Below are 13977 nucleotides of genomic sequence, written 5' to 3' on the forward strand. Positions count from 1 at the left end.
GGAAAGCAGAAAGGTGGAAGGAGTATATAGAGGGTCTATACAAGGGCGATGAACTTGAGGACAATATTATGGAAATGGAAGAGGATGTAGATGAAGATGAAATGGGAGATACGATACTGTGTGAAGAGTTTGACAAAGCACTGAAAGACCTGAGTCGAAACAAGGCCCCCGGAGTAGACAACATTCCATTGGAACTACTGACGGCCTTGGGAGAGCCAGTCCTGACAAAACTCTACCATCTGGTGAGCAAGATGTATGAGACAGGCGAAATACCCTCAGACTTCAAGAAGAATATAATAATTCCAATCCCGAAGAAAGCAGGTGTTGACAGATGTGAAAATTACCGAACAATCAGTTTAATAAGCCATAGCTGCAAAATACTAACACGAATTCTTTGCAGACGAATGGAAAAACTGGTAGAAGCCGACCTCGGGGAAGATCAGTTTGGATTCCGTAGAAATGTTGGAACACGGGAGGCAATACTGACCTTACGACTTATCTTAGAAGAAAGATTAAGGAAAGGCAAACCTACGTTTCTAGCATTTGTAGACTTAGAGAAAGCTTTTGACAATGCTGACTGGAATACTCTCTTTCAAATTCTAAAGGTGGCAGGGGTAAAATACAGGGAGCGAAAGGCTATTTACAATTTGTACAGAAACCAGATGGCAGTTATAAGAGTCGAGGGACATGAAAGGGAAGCAGTGGTTAAGAAGGGAGTAAGACAGGGTTGTAGCCTCTCCCCGATGTTATTCAATCTGTATATTGAGCAAGCAGTAAAGGAAACAAAAGAAAAATTCGGAGTAGGTATTAAAATCCATGGAGAAGAAATAAAAACGTTGAGGTTCGCCGATGACATTGTAATTCTGTCAGAGACAGCAAAGGACTTGGAAGAGCAGTTGAACGGAATGAATAGTGTCTTGAAGGGAGGATATAAGATGAACATCAACAAAAGCAAAACGAGGATAATGGAATGTAGTCGAATTAAGTCGGGTGATGTTAAGGGTATTAGATTAGGAAATGAGACACTTAAAGTAGTAAAGGAGTTTTGCTATTTGGGGAGCAAAATAACTGATGATGGTCGAAGTAGAGAGGATATAAAATGTAGACTGGCAATGGCAAGGAAAGCGTTTCTGAAGAAGAGAAATTTGTTAACATCGAGTATAGATTTAAGTGTGAGGAAGTCATTTCTGAAAGTATTTGTATGGAGTGTAGCCATGTATGGAAGTGAAACATGGACGATAAATAGTTTGGACAAGAAGAGAATAGAAGCTTTCGAAATGTGGTGCTACAGAAGAATGCTGAAGATTAGATGGGTAGATCACATAACTAATGAGGAAGTATTGAATAGGATTGGGGAGAAGTTTGTGGCACAACTTGACCAGAAGAAGGGATCGGTTGGTAGGACATGTTCTGAGGCATCAAGGGATCACCAATTTAGTATTGGAGGGCAGCGTGGAGGGTAAAAATCGTAGGGGGAGACCAAGAGATGAATACACTAAGCAGATTCAAAAGGATGTAGGTTGCAGTAGGTACTGGGAGATGAAGAAGCTTGCACAGGATAGAGTAGCATGGAGAGCTGCAGCAAACCAGTCTCAGGACTGAAGACCATAACAACAACATCTTCATGGTCCTTATACACATTGTATGTTGGTGACAGTAGAATCGTTCTGAAGTAAACTTAAAATGCTGTTTCTCTAAATTTTCTCATTAGTGTTTTATGAAAAGAATGTTGTTTGCCCTCTAGGGATTCCCATTTGAGTTCATGACCACCACCACCACCACCACCACCACTAGCAGTACCACACTATTTGCCCTAATGTCCTGTTTTATTTATTTTGCTGACTTCCCCTCTTCAGGGTTTGATTTTTGACTATGAACATTGGGGACATCTTGGTGCAGTAATGTGACTGTGTTGTAAGCACATTTAAATTTTGATTTTTTCTGCTTGTTCAAATACTTTACAAAGGATCTATAAAAATTTTCTTAAAATTCTCATTTTTTTTTAAAGAGATTTGTATAATAGTTTGATCATGTGTATTAAATGGAATCCTTTCTTTTTTATGTAATTCACCAGAGAATGCTGATTTAATGCATTGAAACTACATGTGACTGTCAAGAAATTACCAATAACAGCTGTCTTGAGGTTCATTTTGCTTCCATTCATTATGAAGTTTAATGGCCATGGCTGCCTGCATTACAAAGTTCTATGTGACTCGCACATTAATCAAATCTGTGGGTAACCAGTCTAGAAGCCCACCTCTGAACTACTTTGATGTCCTCCTTTAATATGGTCTGGTAGGGATCCTAAACACACAAGCAGTGCTCAAGAATGTGTCATACAAGTGTTCCATATTCGGTCTCCTTTAAAGATGACCCATACTTTCCTAAAACTCTCCCAATAAACCGAACTCGAGCATTCACCTTTCCTACTAAGATCCTTAATGGCTTTGCAACTAGATATTTGATCGATGTGACTCTGTCGAGCAGCAGATTACTAACACTGTATTTGAACATTACATGGCTGTTTTTCCTACTCATCTGCATTAACTTACACTTTTCTACAATTAGAGCATGCTGCCATCATCACAACAACTAGAAATTTTAGCTGTCTTCCTGTGTCCTCCTACAGCCACTCAACAATAAAACCTACCCACACACCACAGTATCATCAGCAGCTGCAGATTGCTGCTCATGTTGTCAATCAGATCATTTATGTACACAGAGAAAAGAGCAGTCTACTCTGGGGCACTGCTGACGATAGCCTGATGAACACTCACCATTAAGGGCAATGTATTAGGTTCTATTACTTAAGATGTCTTCAAGCCACTCGCATATCTGGGGACCTATTCTGTATGCTAATGCCTTTGTTAACATTCTGCAGTGGGGCACTGTGTCAAACACTTCCTGGAAATCTAGGAATACAGAATCTGCCTGTTGCCCTTCATCCTTGGTTCACAGGATATCATGTGAGAAGAGGGTACACTGAGTGATGTTTTCTAAATCCATGCTGATTTGTGGTCAGAAGCTTTTCTGTCTCAAGGAAATCTATTACATTTGAGCTGAGGATATGTTCAAGAATTCTGCAGCAAACTTTTGTTTAGGATATTGGTCTGTAACTTTGTGGATCCATTCTTTTATCCTTCTTACATTTAGGAGTCATCTGCTCATTTTTCCAGGCCCTTGGGACTTTGCATGACAAGAGATTCATGATACACACAAGTTAAGTAAGGAGCCAATGACAGAGTACTCTCCGTGAAACTGAACCGGCATTCCATTCAGATTTGCAACTTGTTTTCAACTCTTTCAGTTGCTTCTCTACACCAGTGATAGCTATTAAAATGTCTTCCATATGGAAGTCTGTGCAACTGTCAAACGATGGGACATTTATACAATCCTCCACATGAATGATTACTTAAATGTGAAATTTCAAACTTCAGTTTACTTTTTATTATCTTCTATTGCCAAGTCAGATGGTTAATGAATGACTGGATGAAGCCTTCGACCCACTTACCAATTTTACATAGGACCAGAATTTTCTAGGGTTCTCATCAAGATTTTTGGGCACCAAGTGCAAATCTGTCACTGAGAATGCAAGAAAGACTTACAGAAATGTTTCCACATATACTATTACACTAGGAATGTGACGTGGGCAGAAAAGGTAAAGCAAATGAGAAAGACACAATGTTGATTTTATTATCAACTGCCATTTTCAAAATTTGTTCAATATGAGTCCTGGAGACGTCGACAAAATGCCACATCTGTAAACCAAGGTTATCAACAGTTGCTCGCAACAGTTCTGGTGGAATCTGAGCAACATGTTCCTGTATAGTGGCTTTAAATCAGGTATAGAATGAACGTATCCCTGGTAAACGAGTTCATTTAGATGTCCCTAGAGTCAAAAGTCACGTGGATTCAGATCAAATGATCTTTCGGGCCATGTTTGTGGAAGGCTGCATTAAGCTGAGCTTTCACTGGGCGAGTGGCATGAGGTGTTGCCCCATCTTAGATGAAAACAGTGGTTTCTACACAGTTGTGTTCCTCCAAAGCAGCAATCACTTGATGTACATACACCTGACAGGCCCTCTAAGTGTACTCTCTTCAAAGCAGAATGGACCAAGAATAAAGGTGCTTGTGAATAAACACCACACAGTTACATACGGCGAGTGCAATGGCTCTTCACGTGCAACATACGGCTTAACAGTACCCCAAATTCAGCAGTTTGTGTATTCACTGCAATGTACAGTAGTACAAAATGTGCCTCACTACTCCACGGAATATTGCCCGGCCATATGTCTGTGACTTTGATCCATACCAGAAACTGAAGAGCAAATCCACACGGTTGCTGCAGATCACAAGGTTTCAGTTGCTGCACCATCTGGATGCTACATGGGAAGTAGTCAGTGTAATATAGACTGGAAAACTTTCCATGCTGTTGACCATGTGATGGACAATTCTCGTGATACTGCACGAGCACTAGCAGTACCCACAGCACATGTTGTGTAGTCATTTACAGCAAGAGCTACCTCATCAATAACTTCCTCCAGGATAAGATGCCTTCCTCGTCCAGGTACCACACCAAGCTCACCCGTGTTTTCAAATACCATTATCATCTTCTTTAAACCATTTAATGACATTTTGTCTCTCCTGAGACCTTCCAGTTGGCAATACTCTCTCAATGCAGCACTGCAATTGCTGATGTTCACAAAAACATTTTGACTTACAGCACATGGTCTCTCTTCTCAATAGCCACACTTTTCACTCACATTATGGTTTGCCAAATGACAATGTGGATGTCATACCATCACACAAATGATGTACAGCGCCATATTTGCAATTGATTGCCAAAATTAAAACTAATTTTTTCCAGCATAAATCGGTTCTGCATTAATGCATTATCATAACTATCAAGTTTTGCTGCTGTACAATAATTACAGCCCACACTGGACCTCCATGAGTAGCTGTGCTTTAATTATAACCAACCGGTATAAAGGTAGTGGTTGTTGGATGGTTCACACATTGATCTTTTTACATATGCACAAATTTCTACTGATTTTTGACAGACATAAATTATGCATTCTTTTTTGAAACAAGAGCGCACCAGTCTCTTTCTTGCTTTCTCGGGATTTTCCAAAGTTTGTTACTAAAGCATGGTGGGTGTTTTCAACACTTAATTGACTTATCACATGCTTTTCAAGAGCATGATTGCAACAGATTTAACTCTCCTAGTACTACTGGAGTCAATATGATCCCATAACCACATTGGAAAATCATATCTCCCTTGTTTTCAAAGCTTTTTTGTTCCCCAAAATGCATGAAATTCTCTCTCTGAGTTAATTTTATCCAATGGTGTTTTGTTCACTCTCATATTTATAATGCACTAAAGTTTATTAACTTTTTCCACTGGGGGTCAGTAGGACCCCAATCTAAAATTCTTTTGTTTCTTGAACATAATATTTATGAAAATAGAATCATTACTGTTATGCTGAACAACTGTCATGTATGTTTTAAAGTTAGTTCATTAAAATACTGCCAATGTATCCGATGTAAATTATTTGGGGTCTATATGACATTTTATCCTGGTAGCAGGTGGGTCAAACTTTGCCTCTACATCCATCATTTTACATCCATCACTTCGGAACAAAATGATGTCCATTCACTGTGTAAGTGGAATATTATCAACTGCTTATCTGCTCTTTCTAGCAAAAATACTCTCCTAGCCTTCTAGATGGATTTATTAACTTTAGTAACCATCATCATTATAATTACATCATGATCACTCATCCTTGTCCCTTTACTGACATCTTAATACTTACGTTGTCAGAAAAGAGAACTGTTTTAGATTCTTGACTCTGTTATACCTGTACTAGCAAGAAAGGAGGTCTTTCTTTTTAATTACTTATTAATAATTGTGAGTTCTACAAGAAAATGGACATACATTAAGAGGGAGATTAAAGTCAGTAACTAGAAAGGAAAAAAGGCCATAATGTGAAGTACACAAACTGGTTATTCAAAAGTTGATAAATTGTGCAGTAGTCTACAGGACAGTTTCAAATCTTACAGAAGACTATTGTAGCCAATCAGTGACAATGACATACACCAAAGATATTTCTAACTGTCTTTAATCATGGCGACAACAATATGCAATGCTACAGATCATGAACAACATGAACCAAATGTAAAGCTATGTTTCAATTATGGATATTTCTTAGAAGCTGATAGAATGCTAGGAACTGGTAAAACTATCGCAATAAAGAATGAAAATAAACACATTTTCTAGGTCCGACGGTGTGACTATTACAGCATTAATTATTAAAAGGAGCAGCTCTCTGAGTAGCGCAGGAGCATGTTAGTGGAAATTAAATGAATATTTGGCAGTAACTGAAACCTCCCTTCATATTCACTCCCAAATGAGCTGCAGTTCATCTATATTAAAATAGTGACCTCATTTATTGTAAAGATTTAAACATCATCAATAATGTTACTGTACACACTGACACAAAATACTTAAGGTGGTGAAACGGCTATGGTAATTCCATATTAAAATCATTTCATATTAAGTCAAGCTACACAAAAATTAATTTTTTATAGGCAGCTTCACATCATTTGAACTTTTAGGTCATGAAACACATTTTTCAATTAACATTGTAAATGACTCTCAAAAGGATGATAATAATAGGTTTCAGATCCCATCATGCAAACTGTTGCACAGACTACTTACCACTATCAGAACCAACAAGGATAGCAGCTGCAGCTCGCAAGAGAGCAGTAACAAGACTGGCAGATGGTGGTGGCGTCTGCTGCTGCAAAATCTGGACAAAAATGTCATTTTTTATCTAATATGTTACTGAAATCTAGTGGTAAGTCAGCCAAAAAATAATTAAATTAGAATTATTAAGTCATCAGCTTTATTCACAAGCCATGAGTATCTGTGGAGATTCAGGAATGTTCCAGAAGAAAAATTTGTGCTTGTTTTCTTTTTAATAACTGTTGACCTATAATTTTACACAACTCCATCTTCACTCCATCATTCATCAGAATTTATTCATTAGCTCAAGTAACTGGCATCTGTTCACAGATTCTTAATACTTTTGATATTACAATAATGTTCTCAAGATACGTACCAAGAGACAGCATGTTAGAATATACAAAATGCAACTAATATCTACAAATAATATATTCACTGGTTTGAGTAGTGGCAGCTGGTTAAGCACTTTTTTTTAATCAAGTGTAGCTTATTGTGCAAGTGTAGAGTGTGAGAGATTTTGAGTAGCTATGTCATAACAGCACAGTGGCTGAGAGGTCTAATGCACAGAGTTGCAATTTGTGGATCCGGGTTTGACTCCCATTGGTACCAACACTTTTCTTTCTCATTTTATTTTATTCTTCGCAATGACAAATTATTAATTATAAAATTTGAATGTATTTTAAGGGTTCAGTTTATACATGTAAAATTAATATACTACCCCCGTAAGTCAAAAGGCTATAAGCCACCATACTGTGCCACAATGGTATAATTTTGTGTTAGCTGTCACTGGGTTTGAGTTTCGTACTAATGTAAAAATATTACAATACTACATTTGAGGTGTCTTGGTATTAATAGCTACGAAGTAAATCAAGACATTTCTTTCATTACTGTTACTTTACTACATCTTTTGTAGTGGTACAATTAGGAGAGTCACAAAGGTGTTAAACATGTAGTATGCAAAGGCTAAAGAGAAAAAAATAAAGATCAAACGTTGAATTCCTCACTCACATTAAGAGGCTGTTACCCTCCTGAAAGTATGTAAAGACATCCTCAGAAGAGCAAAACATAATTTTACAAAGGCAGTTGGTGAATTGAAACTGATACTAGGATTTTTTTAAAATTTTTATCAAACATTTTTGGAACTATTAGTGGTCATCAAGTAATTTACAAATACATGTCTGACCACCAGTTGCTTTTTTATTTGCGATCCAAATAATGACCAATTTCAGTCGCAGTCCATCTTCACAGATTAGGGTTAAAACAGATTAAGCCACATCATCACACCTGTCATTACTTAAATAATGGTCACATCCCATGTGTAGAGCAGGTCATGAATTCCAGTTGTATACTGGTTGTAATTGGTTGTATACTGGAATTCATGATATGCTCTACACATGGGACGTGGCCATTTTTAAGTAAAGACAGGGGTGATGAAACTTCCTGGCAGATTAAAACTGTGTGCCCGACCGAGACTCGAACTCGGGACCTTCGCCTTTCGCGGGCAACTGCTCTACCATCTGAGCTACCGAATCACGACTCACGCCCGGTACTCACAGCTTTACTTCTGCCAGTACCTCGTCTCCTACCTCCCAAACTTTAAAGAAGCTCTCCTGCGAACCTGCGGGAAGTTTCATATCAGCGCACACTCCGCTGCAGAGTGAAAATCTCATTCTGGAGACAGGGGTGATGTTGTGGATTAAACTGTTTTAACCCTAATCCCCGAATATGGACTGTGACTGAAGCCCATTGATATTTGAGTTTTAAACAAAAAAAGCAGCTGATAGTCAAATATGCATTTTATACATTAATTTTAATTGTTCTAAATCATCTGTGTCTTCTGAAAACTAGGAATTGTTTTGATAATTTTTATGGTCTTTCTTTTGTGTATAACATTCAACTAGATGTAACTGAACATAACAGGCAATTAAACACAAATTATTCAAGCAAGTGTAACTTGAAATACATGATATTGCCACCACATTAAACACTTATGATCCTGCCTGAACCAGTCTACACATGTAAATTTAAAAACAGTTGAAACGCCCCTCCCCCCTTTTTTTTTTACAGAATCAGCCGTGATCTGTGCTTAATTATTTAATATTTTAAATTCAGAATAAACATATACCATTATATGCTAGTAGTTTTACACACGAATTTCTGTCACAGCTAAGACGAGTGATCTACATGACATTTCACTCCTACCTCTAGAAATCTAGCACTGGCTTTGCTGTGAAGCGCAAGAGATTCCATGGTATGTGAACTTGGTGACATGGTGACAGCACGATCTGGTGTTGCCCATGCAGGTGGCGTGAACAACAACTCAATCATGCGAGGCAGCAAAACAGCAGCAACTTCTTCCGTTTCTCCAGTCTGCAGCAGCTGTTGCCTCAGTGCACTCAGCTGCTGAGACATATCATCTGCACTGTTAAATTGAAGATATACACATTTAAGAACAATGGTATACAAAATTAGATATTTTGACAAATTAATTATTTTTGGAACACAACTGCTGTTGAGTTTTAGGAATACAATGAGAAAGAAATGTCAGTTACATTTAACAAGTTACAACCCCCCCCCCCCCCCCGAACATGAGCCATAATGAAGAATTCCAGAAACAGCTCTTTGAAACTATAATAACATTTTTGTTTTATGGTATATCCCTGTACTCTGCTTCCCACTACAGTAGCAACTACATCACAATAAGACAGCAGAGATGAACACTCACAGATCAGTTTGGTACTGAAATAAAAAGGGAAATCTGAAATCTTAAACTTATTTAAAAAGCTCATAAAAATGGAAACAGTGTATTCAGAACTACTCTTTAACACAAAAATAAGTCCAGTGATTAAACACAATTAATAATGTTCAAAATGAATTAAATGGATAAGCAGTCCCAATACTGAAAATAAGTACATAAGTTTGTAGTTGGTTGGTTTCATGTTCAATGGTACAATTAATTACAATGATGTGGAACAAGTCATTTTACATTCACATTACAAATTCATACATAAATATGGCTACATGCTCACCATTTACCTTAAAAAAATGCAGTTGTGAGATAGTAATTCCTATCCATCACCTTTTACACATTACAAAAATAGAAATTCTTCTACAGAATAGACTGTTGTTGTTGTTGCTGTTGTTGTGGTCTTCAGTCCTGAGACTGGTTTGATGCAGCTCTCCATGCTATTCTATCCTGTGCAAGCTTCTTCATCTCCCAGTACGTACTGCAGCCTACATCCTTCTGAATCTGCTTAGTGTATTCATCTCTTGGTCTCCCTCCACGATTTTTACCCTCCACACTGTCCTCCAATACTAAATTGGTGATCCCTTGATGCCTCAGAATGTGTCCTACCAACCGATCCCTTCTTCTAGTCAAGTTGTGCCACAAACTCCTCTTCTCCCCAATCCTATTCAGTACCTCCTCATTAGTTATGTGATCTTTTTTTTATTTATTTACAGCTCGAACATGTATTTAACATGCATGGGCAATGTTACAATAATTACATTTAGATTATTGATACACAATATATATATATAGATTACATGCTATTAAGTAAAAGATCATTTAAGTATATTTAACATAGCATTCCTGAGGTCAAGTCATGTCTGCACCATACTGTATGGGCACTTCAATATAAGCCATTTTTTTAAACTCATTTTTAAATATTCTACCAGAAAGCTGTTTCAGGTTGTTTGGCAGAGAATTATAAAATATTGCCCCCTTAATGAATGGGGTATTTGTTGTTAGATTCAATCTTCTGCTCACCATATGAAAGTCTGATTTGTGTCTTGTATCGTAATCATGGATTTCCATATTCCTGTTTGTCACTTTTTTGTCTTTTTTCACTAATAATATTGATTGAAACATATACACTGCATAGATAGTCATAATATTAAAATTAATAAACAGGTTTTTGCATGAAGTTCTGGGTCTTACTTTTGCCATAGTTCTTATTACTCTTTTTTGCAATACAAATACCCTTCTTATATTGTATTCGCTACACCCACCCCACAATTCCATAAGATAGATGGGGATACACCAACCCAAAATATGCTATTTTTATTGCTTCAATATCTAGATATAGAACTAATCTCCTTAGTAAATACAGACTTTATGTATTTTCTTGAATGTCCTCATTTACAACAGTATTTTTATTTGAGCCACTTGTCTTAAAATAAATTAAATTAGTTTTGTTAATATTGCCCCTCAGGTTTTCTTTTTCAAAATGTGTTTGGGCTTTTTCAACAAAATTCTGTACCACTGAATTTAGGCCATCATTACTACGTGCCCAGCAAACCTCAGAGGTGTCATCAGCGTACATAGTAACATGATGACTGGTGTCTAATACTTTTGGAAAATCATTCACGTAGCAAATAAACAAGAAGGGGCCCAAGATAGAGCCTTGTGGCACACCAAAATTTATATTTCTTATCTTTGATCTTCTTTTTTCGATTACCTCTCCATTATCATACACAACTTCCGTGCATTGTTGTCTATCTTTAAGGTAAGATTCTATTAAAAGCAACAGTTTCCCACTGATACCATTACAAGCAAGTTTACTTAAAAGAGTGCCACGATGGACTCTGTCAAACGCTTTGGAAAGATCTAAAAACACTCCTGCCGTTTTGTAACCCTCATTTATTTTCTCCATCAGATAGTGTACAAACTGTACTGCTGCAGATATGGTGCTCCGACCACTTCTAAAGCCATGTTGGAAATCTATTGAGTTATTCGTATTATAGTGCTCGATTAAGATTTCTAGCATTATTTTTTCAATTAATTTACCAAACACTGAGGTTAAGGCAACTGGTCGGTAGTTGTGGTTACTTTCTTTCCCCTTTTTTATATAAAGGTTTAACTATAGCAATTTTCAGTTTCTTCGGAAACACTCCTTCTTCAAGTACACAATTTATTAGATGGACTAATGGTATGGCTAACTCATCCTTGCATTTTTTCAGGAGAAAAGGAGAAAATTCATCCCATCCAGCTGATCTATTATTTTTTAGGCTGTCCCATCTAATCTTCAGCATTCTTCCGTAGCACCACATTTCGAAAGCTTCTATTCTCTTCTTGTCCAAACTATTTATCGTCCATATTTCACTTCCATACATGGCTACGCTCTATACAAATACTTTCAGAAACGACTTCCTGACATTTAAACCTATACTCGATGTTAACAAATTTCTCTTCTTCAGAAATGCTTTCCTTCCCATTGCCAGTCTACATTTTATATCCTCTCTACTTCGACCATCATCAGTTATTTTGCTCCCCAATTAGCAAAACTCCTTTACTACTTTAAGTGTCTCATTTCCTAATCTAATTCCCTCAGCATCACCCGACTTAATTAGGCTACATTCTATTATCCTCGTTTTGCTTTTGTTGATGTTCATCTATATCCTCCTTCCAAGCCACTGTCCATTCCGTTCAACTGCTCTTCCAAGTCCTTTGCTGTATCTGACAGAATTACAATGTTATCGGCGAACCTTAAAGTTTTTATTTCTTCTCCATGGTTTTTAATACCTACTCCAAATTTTTCTTTGTTTCCTTTACTGCTTGCTCAATATACAGATTGAACAACATTGGGGAGAGGCTACAATCCTGTCTCACTCCCTTCCCAACCACTGCTTCCTTTCATGTCCCTCGACTCTTATAACTGCCACCTGGTTTCTGTACAAATTGTAAATAGCCTTTCACTCCCTGTATTTGACCCCTGCTACCTTCAGAATTTGAAAGATAGTATTCCAGTCAACATTGTCAAAAGCTTTCTCTAAGTCTACAAATGCTAGAAACATAGGTTTGCCTTTTCTTAATCTGGCTTCTAAAATAAGTTGTAGGGTCAGTATTGCCTCATGTGTTCCCATATTTCTACAAAATCCAAACTGATCTTTCCCAAGGTTGGCTTCTACTAGTTTTTCCATTCGTCTGTAAGGAATTCGCGTTAGTATTTTGCATCCGTGACTTATTAAACTGACAGTTCAGTAATTTTCACATCTGTCAATGACTGCTTTCTTTGGGATTGGAATTATTACATTCTTCTTGAAGTCTGAGGGTATTTTGCCTGTCTCACACATTTTGCTCACCAGATGGTAGAGTTTTGTCAGGACTGGCTCTCCCAAGGCCGTCAGTAGTTCTAATGGAATGTTGTCTACTCCTGGGGCCTTGTTTCAACTTATGTCTTTCAGTGCTCTATCAAACTCTTCATGCAGTATCATATCTCCCATTTCATCTTCATCTACATCATCTTCCATTTCTATAACATTGCCCTCAAGTACATCGCCCTTGTATAGATCCTCTATATACTCCTTCCACCTTTCTGCTTTCCCTTCTTTGCTTGGAACTGGGTTTCCATCTGAGCTCTTGATATTCATGCAAGTGCTTCTCTTTTCTCCAAAGGTCTCTTTAATTTTCCTGTAGGCAGTATCTATCTTACCTCTTGTGATATGCACCTCTACATCCTTACATTTGTCCTCTAGCCATCTGTGCTTAGCCATTTTGCACTTCCCGTCAATCTCATTTTTGAGACATTTGTATTCCTTTTTGCCTGATTCATTTACTGCATTTTTATATTTTCTCTTTCATCAATTAAATTCAATATTTCTTCTGTCACCCAAGGATTTCTACTAGCCCTCGTCTTTTTACCTACTTGATCCTTTGCTGCCTTCACTACTTCTTCCCTCAAAGTTACCCATTCTTCTTCCACTGTATTTCTTCCCCCCACCCCCCCCCCCCTTCTTGTCAATTGTTCCCTTATGCTCTCCCTGAAACTCTGTACAACCTCTGGTTCTTTCAGTTTATCAAGGTCCCATCTCCTTAAATTCCCACCTTTTTGCAGTTTCTTCAGTTTTAATCTACAGTTCATAACCAATAGATTGTGGTCGGAGTCCATATCTACCCCTGGAAATGTCTTACAATTTAAAACCTGGTTCCTAAATCTCTGTCTTACCATTATATAATCTATCTGAAACCTTTCAGTATCTCCAGGCTTCTTCCATGTATATAACGTTCTTTTATGATTCTTGAACCAAGTGTTAGCTATGATTAAGTTGTGCTCTGTGCAAAATTCCACCAGGCGGCTTCCTCTTTCATTTCTTACCCCCAATCCATATTCACCTACTATGTTTCCTTCTCTTCTTTTCCCTACTATCGAATTACAGTCACCCGTGACTATTAAATTTTCGTCTCCCTTCACTATCTGAATAATTTCTCTACCTCATCATACATTTCTTCA

The 13977-nt window shown here is 37.5% G+C and overlaps 1 protein-coding gene across 3 annotated transcripts in view; it reads right to left on the reverse strand.

Annotated features, from left to right (window-relative positions):
* Positions 1-13977, reverse strand: part of LOC126092135 (uncharacterized) — a 255965-nt gene that overhangs the window by 231155 nt on the left and 10833 nt on the right. For all 3 annotated transcript variants that reach the window (XM_049907592.1, XM_049907593.1, XM_049907595.1), the window contains exons 2-3: positions 8948-9167; positions 6719-6809 (exon numbers count right to left, since the gene is read on the reverse strand). In XM_049907592.1, coding sequence (XP_049763549.1) covers positions 6719-6809; positions 8948-9167 — 311 coding nt within the window. The remainder of the gene's footprint in view (positions 1-6718; positions 6810-8947; positions 9168-13977) is intronic.

Source organism: Schistocerca cancellata, chromosome 7 (assembly GCF_023864275.1).
Source record: "Schistocerca cancellata isolate TAMUIC-IGC-003103 chromosome 7, iqSchCanc2.1, whole genome shotgun sequence".
Classification (NCBI taxonomy): domain Eukaryota; kingdom Metazoa; phylum Arthropoda; class Insecta; order Orthoptera; family Acrididae; genus Schistocerca; species Schistocerca cancellata.